Source organism: Tursiops truncatus, chromosome 11, assembly GCF_011762595.2.
Source record: "Tursiops truncatus isolate mTurTru1 chromosome 11, mTurTru1.mat.Y, whole genome shotgun sequence".
Taxonomy (NCBI): Eukaryota; Metazoa; Chordata; class Mammalia; order Artiodactyla; family Delphinidae; genus Tursiops; species Tursiops truncatus.
The window spans coordinates 91,400,592-91,413,593 of record NC_047044.1 but is presented as its reverse complement, the minus strand read 5'-3'; the positions used below and the strand labels follow the sequence as shown (position 1 = coordinate 91,413,593).

The 13,002-nt window shown below is 35.1% G+C and overlaps 1 protein-coding gene across 3 annotated transcripts in view; it reads left to right on the top strand.

Moving 5' to 3' along the window:
- The window catches only part of ATF7IP (activating transcription factor 7 interacting protein), a 127,629-nt gene that overhangs the window by 47,125 nt on the left and 67,502 nt on the right, over positions 1-13,002 (top strand). For all 3 annotated transcript variants that reach the window (XM_019937285.3, XM_033867019.2, XM_019937293.3), the window contains exons 2-3: positions 2,635-4,184; positions 11,358-11,438. In XM_019937285.3, coding sequence (XP_019792844.2) covers positions 2,642-4,184; positions 11,358-11,438 — 1,624 coding nt within the window. In that variant the 5' untranslated portion in view covers positions 2,635-2,641. The remainder of the gene's footprint in view (positions 1-2,634; positions 4,185-11,357; positions 11,439-13,002) is intronic.

The following is a 13,002-nucleotide window of genomic DNA, read 5'->3' as shown; positions in this document are numbered from 1 at the left end:
TCTGTATTAGGTGCTATCAGAAAGCAGGGGCAATTCTATGCTTGTGTATCTCAGCAACTGTTATCTATAGGGATGACAAACTACAGCGAGGATAAAGCTGCAATTGATAAAAAAGTGTAGCTATCACTTAGTCAGAGAGGGAGATGTTTAGTATTTTACGGGATGCTGGGTTGCACAGTGACCTTGTCTAATTTGAATGGTGAAGTCGTTTTATGTCCAACATGATTTAGCTATAAGCATCAAATCAGTTTATAACAACAGTGAGCTTTGAGCCTTAGATAAGTTCCCAGACTTCCGAGGCTGCTTTTTTCCCTTCTCCAACCAAAGCAAGTATATCCTAACATCATTCCTACTGGTAATGGTGATGTTAAGTGAATATCCAATGTAAAATTAATATTCTTGATTCTGTATATCTTAGTCCTTAAAGGACGTTTGTTTTATTCCACTATAGACTGGCAACATTGTCTTTCTCTAGGACCAAGTCTTTTGTTTGCCTTACTACACTGACCAGATGTTAACACAGAAACAATGATAGAGAATATCCTTATCTTAGTTCTGATCTTATTTTACCATTAAGTATGATATCTGCAGTTTTCTTTGTAGATAATCTTTATTAGATTTGAGTTGTTTCCTTCTGTTAGATTTCTGAGAGTTTATGAGTCAGTGTTGAATTTTGTCAAATGAATGAATATTATGTGTCTGTTGAGATGATCTGTTGTTTATTTTCATCCTATATTCTGTTTTTGTGGTAAATCACACTGCTTGAAAAAAATGTTTTTTCTTAAATAACAGAAATGTATTGTCTTACATTTCTGGAAGTTAGAAGTCTGAAATCAAGGTGTTGACAGGGCCATGCCCCCACTGAGGAAGCTAAGGAAGGGTCTGTTCCACACCTCTCTCCCAGCTGTGGCTTGTGGCTAACTCCATTTTTCACACAGCGTTCTCCCGTGTGTGTGTGTGTGTGTGTGTGTGTGTGTGTGTGTGTGTGTCCAGATTTTCCCCTTTTTATAAGGCCACTGATGATACAGAATTAGGGCCCACCCTAAAGACCTTATTTTAACTTGATTATCTCTGCAAAGACCCGATTCAAATAAGGTCACAATTTGAGGAATTAGGGCTTAGGGCTCTAATGTATTTTTATCAAGTGGACATCTTGGTTGGGCCTATAATAAAGCTATAATGCTTCGTGTCTCACTCGTAAATCTACATTGCTTAATTTTTTAATATGAAATTGACCTTGTATTTTTTTTAATGAGCTTCACATGGTCATAGTGTATTACCTTTTAAAGAAACATACTTTTAAGTAACTCACAGATGAAAGAAGAAATCACAATGGAAATTAGAAAATATTTTAGTAGAACAACAATGAAAAATATGACACATTAAAATGTAAGATGCAGCTAAAACAGCACTTAGAGGGAAATTTATAGCTTTACATGGATACACTTACAAAAAAAGGGAAAGATTAAAAATTAATGATTAATGTTTAGCATGTTGAGGACCTGCCAGACTGTTTTCCCAAAGCAGTTGCACCATTTTACAATCCCATTGCCATTGCAGGAGAGTTTCAATTTGCCCACATTCTTGCCAACATTCATTATTTTCTTTGATATAGCCATCCTGGTGTGTGTGAGCTGTTGTCTCATTTCGGTTTTGATTTACATTTGTCTGGTGACTAAATGATGTTAAGCATCTTTTCATGTTTCTTGCTTATTGGCTATTTGTGTATCTTTTAGAGAAATGTCTGTTCAAGTCCTTTGCCCATTTTAAAATTGGTTTTTTTGTTGTTACTTTTCAACTGCAACAATATTTTATATTCTATATTTTCCAGATGCAAGTGTCTTATCAGATACATTATTTGCAAATGTATGATTTGTAAATACAGTTGACCCTTGAAAAATGTGGGGGTTAAGGGGGGCCGACCTTCCGCACAGTTGAAAATCCTCGTATAACTTTATAGTTGTCCCTTCACATCCACAGATTAAACCAACTGTGGTTCAGGTAGTACTGTAGTATGTATTTATTGAAAAAATTCCAAGTTTAAGAGGACCCATGAAGTTCAAACCTCTGTTGTTCAAGGGTTGACTGTATTTCCTTCTATTGTGTCTTTTCACTTTCTTGATAGTAACCTCTTATTAATGTGTTTACAGTTGTTAATTTAGATATTCCTGGTTGCAAATGTAATCTTTCCTTATGTTCCTTAATTCTCCCTGCTTTTTTTCCCCTTATCGCTATACCTCTCTCCCATTCCCCTACTGCTTTCATTCTCTTATAATTTTATCTTTCCTTTGACAGCTACTTTTTTACTTCATGTATTTTTTTTAATGCTATCTCCTCCGGACTCTGTGAATCCATTAGCTTACTGAGAATGAAAACTAGAAATTAGTCACTTTTTTCCTAATACTGCCTAGTAATTGATCTCCTGTGAACTGTATCTGCTATCAATTTTATATTATATAAATTCAATAAATGTGAAAATTAACACACAGCAAGGATCATTATGCTTTCTATATGTAATTATTTCAAAATTACATAAAGGGCTGCTTGCTTATAAGATCAGTTTGCAGTAAGTCTGTAATTAGGTGGCTTCGGTTTCAATTGTTAAACTCTGTCTTTCTCTTTCTCTTTTTAAAGATTCAAAATGGATAGTATAGAAGAACCTCAGAAAAAAGTCTTTAAGGCTCGAAAAACAATGCGAGTGAGTGATCGTCAACAACTTGAAGCAGTGTACAAGGTCAAAGAAGAACTGTTGAAAACTGATGTCAAGCTGTTAAATGGCAACCATGAAAATGGAGACTTGGACCCAACCTCGCCTTTGGAAAGTATGGATTATATTAGTGACAAGGACGAGGTGAATGGCATTGAAGAGCTTTGTTTTGACTCCGAAAAAAGTAAATCAGAATGGAAAGAAACACCCTCTACCTTAAACGTTAATGTAAAAAACAAGCAGGATGATGATTTAAAGTGTGAACCTGTGTCTTCTAATAATATAACTCCTGAACTAGCCTCTAAACTGACTGCTGAACCATCTTCCGCTGATACAGCCTCTGGTGCACTAGCTGCTAGAGGTCTGGTATCTGGAGATTCTGCCTCTGGAGACTTGGCCTCTGAAGCAGTAACGTCTGGTGATCCCACCTCTGGTGATTCTGCTTCTGTTGATCCTGTCTCTGGTGATCTTGCCTCTGGTGAACTGGTCTCCAGTGAAATGGTCTCCAGTGAACCGGTCTCCAGTGAGCTAGTCTCTGATGAACTGGTCTCCAATGAACCAGTCCCTGTTGAACCAGTCCCTGGTGAATCGGTCTCCACTGAACTGGTCTCCAGTGATTCAGCATCTGATGATCCAGCCTCTGGTGATCATGCTTTTGAATCACTGGCCTCTGATGATCCAGGCTCTGGTGATCTGGCTTCTGGTGATCCAGCTTCTGGTGATTCGGCCTCTGGTGATCCAGCCTCCGATGAACCAGTTTCTGATGAACCAACTTCTGAGTCAGTCTTTGATCCCACCTTCGAACCAAATTCTGTACCAGTCTGTGAACCAGTTCCTGAAACTGATAGTACAGAGCCTAGTAGCAATAAAGGTGATGATTTTCTTGAAAAAAATGGAGGTGATGAAAAGTTAGATCAAATTTTCCCATTTGATGAGAAAAATAAAGCTGATAGTAATGTTGATGTTGATGCAGAAGCTCTAGAAACAGATGATACAATTATTTGTTCAGATGTGTCTCCTGAAAAGAAGATAGAAGAAGATGCTATCACAGAATCTGCTCTTGGAGAGGAAGCTATATCTAGCAGTATTGAGATTGACCAAAGTGAAAAGACTGAAGAAGAAAATTCTGCAGACCTTGCAGAAACCATTAGTGAAAATGTTATGAAAGATGACAAAAATGAGAATGTCTTAGAAAATACAGATTCTATGGAGACAGATGAAATCATTCCTATTTTGGAAAAGCTTGCACCTGCTGAAGATGAACTTACTTGCTTTTCTAAAGCTTCTCTCCTTCCAATTGATGAGACAAATCCAGATTTGGAAGAAAAGATGGAAGGTTCTTTTGGTTCACCATCTAAACAAGAAAGTAGTGAGAGTTTGCCAAAAGAAGCCTTTTTGGTCCTCTCTGATGAAGAGGATATTTCGGGTGAAAAGGATGAGTCTGAAGTTGTATCACAAAATGAGACATGCTCTCCAGGTTAGCATATTATTTAAATTCTAAAGATTTTGATTAGCTTTGATAAACTGCTTAGTAAAACATTCTCTTAAAGTTTAAATTTCTTTTAGTTACAGAGAAAGTTGAGAATGATGGTGACTAGAATGATCTCTTAACTTCACAGGTTCTTAACTTCACAGAATTTAGAATTACAGAGAACCACTCTGAGAGCAGCATTGTGTGAAGTGCTGAGAAGGGAGATAAAATAAGTAGAAAATTTTGCACTTGCCCGTAAGGGACTTATAGACTGGGAATAGAGATAAGATGGACCAGTTTAACACCATGATATAACAATTTCCAGTACATAATTGATCAAAATCCTAGCAATTGTTCATGCTATCACTTAGCAACCAAATAACTTTGAATCTAAAAGCCTACAAGTTTATTTGCTTCAAGTGTAACAAATTCCATTTTACAATTAATTTTCCAGTTGAAATCTGATTCTTTTAATATTCTTTGTCCAGGGAATAGCACCACCATTGCTGGAAGCCAAAAACCTAGAGGTCTAATTATATGTTTGATAAAGACTTTATCCATTTGCTTCCTAAGCCTTCTTGATTCTACCTAACGTACTCCCCTCATTTTCTGAATGATCTCTCAATAACTTAAATCTCTTTTATTTGACTGTGTTCCTCTCTTTCATTAGATCACTATTATTGGGTTGGCCAAAAAGTTAGTTTGGTTAGTGAATACACTGTTCAATAAAATTCTTGGTGAAAATGAAATACTTGTCCTTTATTTTTAGTTAGAATTGAACAAACTTTTTGGCCAACCCAATACTTTTAGGGTAATTTCAAACTCCTTATATAAAAGCTATATAAACTTCATGATTTGGTCAATGCCTGTCTTTTCCATCTCTTTTATTATTACTAGAGAAAAAAGAGCGAATGAGAAAAATCCTACTTTGCTTTCATGGTCAAACTCAAACATGTGTGAAACTTGTTTGAAACTTTGTGAAACTTTCTCAGTTACTTTCAGACTGGTGTGAATACCTTTATGTTCCCATCGTGTCACATTCTCTTAGCCTTAGAGCCCTGTGAGTGGAGTGACCTTGTAATAAGAAAAACAACATCTGGTTTTTAGTGTGTTCAAAGAAAAAAAAAGCCTAGAAGACACAGAGGATTCCCTCCCACCCACCCCCACCCCCAATATGTCATACCTACTTTTGGAGATAGAAACGTTTTCTTATTAAAAAATGACTTCACTTCCAAAGAGCATTCATTCATTTATTAAACCTGTATATATAGAAAGGCCAAGCTTTTCTTGGCTTGGGGATTTAAAGATAAAGTTCATTACTTGCCCTGAGGATTCTGACAAGAATTAAATTGCAAGCCATTAAATACATGGTTGTGAATACAGTAGTAATGTTAAATTGGTATGCTGGGAGTTTAGAGGAGAGTAACTTTGAGAATATAGATGTATTCAGGGAAGCACTTTCCTTTCACTCTCTGTGTAACATAGGGTTTTAAGGAAGATAATCCCTCTTAATTGCAGCTCCATACTACTTGCTCAGGCCAAAAATCTTGGAGCCATTCTTATTTTTTTCATTCATAGTCCATATCCAATCTGTCAGGAAATCCTGTTGGTGCTACTTTCAGAACAGATCTAGAATGCAGTCTCTTCATACCATCTTCACTGCTATCACCCCTGCTTTGAGCCATCATAATCAGACCAAAAAAATGCTTGGGTCACAGTTAGTGCTCAGTAAATGTTTGTAGAATTAATTAATTGGTAATAGAAGAGTGTTGTGGAGGACCTTGCTTACAATGCTAAAACATACTAACGCCGGGGAGCCATTGAATGATTTCAAGCAGAGAAGAATGACACGATGAAATTTACATTTTGGAAAGATAATAAATAACAATGTTTAAGGAGAACTTCACTCATTTTTCAGTAAGAATATAGAGAGTAATACTGGGGTAAGTCCTTAAAAAAATCTTTTGGTAGTGTGTATAAGAAAGTCATGGCAAATTGAAGCTTAATTATTTAATGAGTTTATACATTTTACCTTTATGTCAGAATCTTGGAGATTGGAGACCATCCCTCCCACCCAGTGGTTAAATGCAGAAAGATGAATATTAAACCATCCCTATTGTATACTTTGAAAATTCAGAGTTCGGTTTATTTTTGGTTACTTTTAGACTTTTATTTGATTGTATGCTGTTAGAGTAGGTTTAGTGATAGATTTAATTTCTTAGCTGGTAACTGAACTTTTATTTTCTGTCCCCTGACCCAAAGGAGATTTTGTGTATTGTAAGTTGAAGTATGGTTTCTTCATTGGTTCTTAAACGGTTCTCTGTTCTGTTTATATGGTAGTAGAATCTGTTACATGTCATACTTGCTGTTGTTCATCTGTTGAGGTATTACTTTCTTCAGATTCTTTATTCTTGAATAATTTTTAATGTTTTCAGAACACAGGATTATAAGTCTGGCTTTTCCCTCTAAGTACTAACATTTATGTGCTGTACTAGTAGGAAAACATAAACCTCTATTATTTCAGACACTTTAGCAAATTTGTTTTAAATATAGCAGTTATGGATATGAGCAGCAGCAAAAAATAATGAAAGGTATCTGAAAACAAATGGAAAAGCGATTTCAGGTTTACAAAGATAGATGAAAGACCTAAAAAACGATTGCAGATGTTCCTTAGTAGGCCTGAGGACGCTGTCATATTGTTGCTTAATACTGTATAATACCTGATACTCATTAAATGTTTACAATCATAGTCTGTTTAAGAAGTCTAGGAAAATAAAGGTTTCTCTTTGGGAACATTCAAACAACACCAGAGGAGGTACACGTATTAGTTACCTTCCATGTATTCTCCATACCATATACTCTCCTCTACTACTGTTCCATCTTTCCTCTCCTTCAGTGCCATTCTTCAAGTTATGTTAACAAAGCTAGCACAGTTTCATCTTCTCCTGTTTACTCTTTAACTTAATTGGATTGTGATTTCCACGTTCCCAGCCTCTTTCCTAATTGTTCTCAGTGGAGTGACATTGATGCTCATGTTGTTAAATCCAGGGGCATCCTTTATTTGTCTTTATTCTCTCATATTTAGATGACCTCTTAATAACAATTCCTCCCTATTGAGATTCTCCTTAGCTTTCAGTCTACTGCATTCTCTATTTTCTTCCCTTTTGGCCCTTCTCATTTTGTTTCTTATGTAGAAATGAGAGGGAGAGCTCTTTTCTACTCGGCTTTTTAAATTTTTTAAACATTGTTTTTTCTTAATATTTTTGAGGAGAAAAATCTGTTTCAAAGTAAATAAGATTTTACCCTAAGCTCTGACATAATTTCCTTCCAAATATTATTTCAGATTTTAAAAATATCTGGTTGTTTTTCCCTTTCATTGGATCCTTAAGATAAATTAGATGAACGTAAATGCTAATGAGGATAATTGCATGGGAATAAAATTTAAGGTTTCTGTCTAATTTTGCTTTAGGTTAATAGTGGTAGAATTGCCATGGTTTACATAATTAAAATTTATTGATATTTTGTTTTCACTATTTAATGTGTTCAGCTAAAATTCTTTATTATCTCAGCCCATTTATATTCAACTGTGTCTTACGTACTTGGATTTTCTTCATGGAATCTTGTATTCCTGTACATTGTTGTAGAAGTTGCAGATTTTTCTTTTCAGAGTTGAGTGAGATCAAAGATGAAGCAAGTTTTGGAAAGGGGAGTGTGGGAGGAAGATCAGTTTCAAATGACGATTGTTGCCTGAGTTAGATATATGTCTGGATTTTAGAGCAGAGGCTTGGACTGTCTAGAAAAAATTAGGGGTAGATACCATATAGACATTAGTCGAAGTTGAGTGACGAGATGAAATCACCTCAGAGTGAGTATAATTCAGTGACAGGAGATCCGAGAACTGAGGTCTTTGGCAGTCCTGTATTTAGAGGTTGAAGATATGAGGAAGGACCAGCAAAGGAGACCAAGAAAAAACTTCAGCTAGAAAGAAAATTAGGAGATTTTGTTGTCTTAGAAGTCAAGTAAAGAATGTTTTGAGGAGGAAGGAGTAACTCTATTTGTGTATCAAATGCAGGCGTTTGTTCAGTTAAGATGGAAGAGAAATATTTAATGACCTGGAGATCATTTATGACCTTGACAGGGGGCAGTGCAGTTGAAAGCCTAGTTGATAATTGAGTTTCAGAGAGAAGGGGAGGAGAAGAATTGGAGATAATAAAATGTAACTTACCCCCCAAATTTTGCTTTAAAAGGGAGCACAGAAACTTACTGTGGAAGATACTATTTAGAGATTTGTATTAGTTAAATAAAGCTTTTAAAAATTTTCTGGAAAAGTCACATTGCCAGTAATGCCACATTTTTCTGATTCCTCTTGTGAGGCTGAGAATCTTACATTTGTATTCCTTATCTATAAATTGCTTCTTCCTCTTCTTTGCCCATTTTTTCTGATGGATATATTGTCTTCAGTTAGTCTGTAGGAATTTTTTGTTTTAAGTATTCTCGTAGAGCCATTAATCTAAGACAGGGGATTGGCAAACTGTGACCTATAGGCCTTAACTGTTTTTGGTCAATAAAGGTTTGTTGGAACATAGCCACATCTATTCGTTTACATATTACATATTGTTTATCATCAATTCCCACCATAAGGACAGAATTGAGTAGTGTGTCAGAGACCCTAGAGCCTACAAGATCGAAAATACTTCGTTTTGGCCATTTACAGAAAATGTTTGCCAACCCCTGATCCAGGGCAACGGTTTTGTCTGTATTTTCTTGGAATAAAGTTCTATGTAATTCTGAAAATGGGAAACCAACCCCTAATGTAAATTCTGTCTTCTAATCCTCTACAATACAGTTTTTCCACCTTCATTTAATGAATTTTATTAAAGATAACAGTCATTAGAAAGATATTAAATATCTACTTTGTCTCAGCTCTTCCCCAGAGTTTTTAGGGTTACCAAAATTACAAGGTTTGGTACCTGCTCTTAAGGAGCTTACTGTCTAGTCTGGTTGAAAGGAAAGAATACCACAGATAGAACTGTTTGTGAATGTATGCCAACATATGAGGCTATACTCAAGATGGGAGGAATTATAGCAGAAACTGAATGAAGACAGATTCTAAAAAAGACAGTCTTAACCCAAGTATTTGGATGAGTTTTAGGAGTCCCAGAAACTACTTGAAATTATATATATATATAAACACTGTGTACCTGAGCCTCTGATTATTATTCTGAGTTGATGGAGGTTCACTTAGATTCTCTACAGGCTTTGTGAAGAACAACAAAAAAATTAAAGAAATATAGGGCCTTACTCCCTTCTGTAGACTCTGTTAGTACCATTTTTTAAAATCCCAACTTCTTTATTATATAAAACTCGAGGCTAAATTTTAATTCTGTTTGTCTATTTCAAACTCCTAATAAGTGTTTTAAGTATTGAGAATCCAGTCATATCTTCTAAACATACCTGGAAAATGGGAATTTGATGATAAGAGGAGTTGTTTGAATAAAATGAAGGAATTGGGAGCTAAGCTTGACATGTCTGTGGGCGGAGAGGGATCTAACATATGCATAAAAGAGGCAGACCAAACCAGGCCAGTTTGCTTTGCTGTTTTCTGATCTGGCTTGAAGTAACCCTGATTGGAGCCAGGGCTAATTTTGTTCTTTGGGTAGAAGGGTGGTTTGCTAAATAAAGACTAAGTAAACCTTCATCTTAAGCAACCCAATTTCTCTGTGTTTCTGGAAACTAGGAAACTATAGGAGTCACCATCCTCAGTATTAAAGGCAGGAAAACTTGGAAAAGTATATATAGGAAAAAATGCTATGTAATGAGTGTGCAGTCTACAGGGGAGCAAAACAAACTTTCATTTCATTGAACTGGTGTTGAGGGATGAGATCTTAAAAAAATTTCTTAATGAGCATAGGGTGGTAAATGGAAAGTTAATTTTTTAATATTCATTTATGTTAAAGTTTAAAAATAGTCTCAGTGATCTCTATATGTACTGTGTAAATGTCCTTTTGTATTACTGTGTTCACGTTTTACAGCTTTATTGTTTATCTTAATGTGAAAAACATTGTAATAGGTTCATCAATGATCCTAGTCTCTGCCTATTTTCACCTAAAAATTCTTTTAAGTTTTTTTAACCTTGGCTTCTACCATCAGGGCTGTTGAAATTAAAACCCTGGTGTTTGGAGCAGAGATGCCATATCAAAATCTTTATATAGTTCTATATACCCATGATTGTTTATTTAATTGTGGTTGTAGAATATGATGAAATACGGCATGCTTTATTGAAGCTGCAGGGGAGCCACTTGCAGGGATGTAAGGGGGAAAATAGAAACCCAAACATGTTAGTGACTTGTTCTTCTCCCCTAAATGATTAAGTTAGTTGAGGAGCTATAGATTGATTGACCAAAGACCATTTACGGTGCCTCTGGGATTTTATTTGTTGTAACAATGCAACTGTATGGCTATTTTTAGCAATATTTTTTGGTAGCACTCTTTAGTTGTTAGATTTTATGTGCCTTTTGTGAAAATTACTTAACATTTCTGAACGTTACTTTCCTCATCTATATATATGATGGCAAAAATACTGTTTATAGTGTAGGATTTTTGGGGGGATATGAACTAATAAATGTCAAGCACCGAGCTAAGTTAGTTGTTGGCACTGGTATCAAAGTAGCTATTACTTTTAAGTAAAACTTTTATTATCTTTAGGATAGCTTTTCCCTATCCGTAACCATTAAAATAACCTAATGATTCAACCTGTCTGGTCAAAATATTAGATGTTCTGAGTTCACCAGTAATTTATAATTTTTTTTAATTGCCACAACCACTGTTTTAGTTTTAATAATTGAATGTAAAGGAGTCTGAATGCTTTATAGTAGTTGTTTTCACATTTTATTAATCTATTGATGACAGTAAATTACTAAGATTCTTTGTTTTAAAATCTATATTATTTAATTTTTTTCCATGTTAAGAGTTTATTATGAACTTGCAGAAACATTTAAAACTAGACTTGTCCACTTATTTCCACCAGTTCATGCTCCCTTTTTATTCCTAATATTTTACATTTTGAGACTCTGATTTCCTAAAATATTATCAACTGGATAATTACACCAAAAGTATAAATTATAATGAACTGTTACAAATTCTGATGGAAGAAAATTTCCTTTTCTATTTTTGTTACAGAAGAAGTAGAAAGTAATGAAAAGGGCAGCAAACCTGAGGAAGAAGAGCAAGTGATACATGAAGATGAAAGACCTGAGAAAAGTAAGCATGTACAAACAAACCTGAAATAGTTTTAAAAATTGTTTCTGCTTTTAAGGCTGTGGAAAATACTTTTCTGTCCATGAGATGCTTGTAAAATTTTTCAGTTTAAGTAAGCCACAGTTAAATCGTTTTGTTGATGGCTAACCCAAGGATCTTTGAAAGTATTAATTACTTCATGTATTTTATTGTTTATTTATTCTTTCCATTGCTCCATAGAAAGATTTAAGCTTACTATTTAGTAAGGTGCTATCTGAATGTCTTGAGAGAAATTGTTTTAGATTTGCTTTTAGAGCATTGGACCATAGGAATTTTGTCTGGGATGATATAGGCAAATGGAAGTATGTGTCTCAATCTCTACTTAAAGTTCTTAAGCTGTAAGAGAAGGGGAAACGATGTTACTGAATGTCATTAGGTTGGGTTCTGTAACTCTCCCTGTCATACTGCTCTCCATCTGTGACTATGTAAGTTATTATTTTTTAAAACTTTCAATACTACTACTACTTAATAATAATAAAAGCAACTGTGTTGATAACACTTTATGTACCAGACACAGTTCTAAATTTTTTCCATCTTCTTTTTTTTAAGTTTTTATTTTATATTGGAGTATTTATTAACAATGTCATGGTAGTTTCAGGTGTACAGCAAAGTGATTCAGTTATACATATACACGTATCAATTCTTTTGCAAATTTTTTTCCCATTTAGATTGTTACATAATATTGAGCAGAGTTCCCTGTGTTATACAGTACGTCCTTGTTGGCTATCCATTTTAATTATAGCAGTGTGTACATGTCAATCCCACACTCCCTAACTATCCCTTCTCTTCACGCTTCCCCCACCCCCTGGTAACAATAAGTTCATTCTCTAAGAATGTGAGTCTGTTTCTGTTTTGTAAATAAGTTCATTTGTGTCATTTCTTTTTAGATTATGCATATAAGTGATATTGTACGATATTTCTCTTTCTCTGTTGTGACTTACTTCACTCAGTATGACCATCTCTAGGTCCACCCATGTTGCTGCAAAATGGCGTTATTTCATTCTTTTTAATGGCTAAGTAATATTCCATTGTATATATGTACTGCAGCTTAATTATCCATTCCTCTGTCGATAGAAATTTAGGTGGCTTCCATGTCCTGGCTATTGTAAACAGTGCTGCAGTGAACATTGGGGTACATGTATCCTTTTGGACTATGTTCTTCTCCAGATATATGCCCAGGAGTGGGATTGAAGGATCATATGGTGGCCCTAGTTTTAGTTTTCTAATGAAACTCCATACTGTTCTCCATAGTGGCTGTACCAATTTACATTCCCACGAACAGTGTAGCAGGGTTCCCTTCTCTGCACACCCTCTCCACCATTTGTTGTTTGTGGATTTTTTTGGTGATAGCCATTTTGACTGGTGTGAGGTGATATCTCATTGTAGTTTTGATTTACATTTCTCTAATAATTAGCAGTGTTGAACATCTTTTCATGTGCTTCTTGGCCATCTGTATGTCTTCTTTGGAGAAATGTCTATTTAGGTCTCCTGCCCATTTTTTGATTGGGTTGTTTGTTTTGATGATATT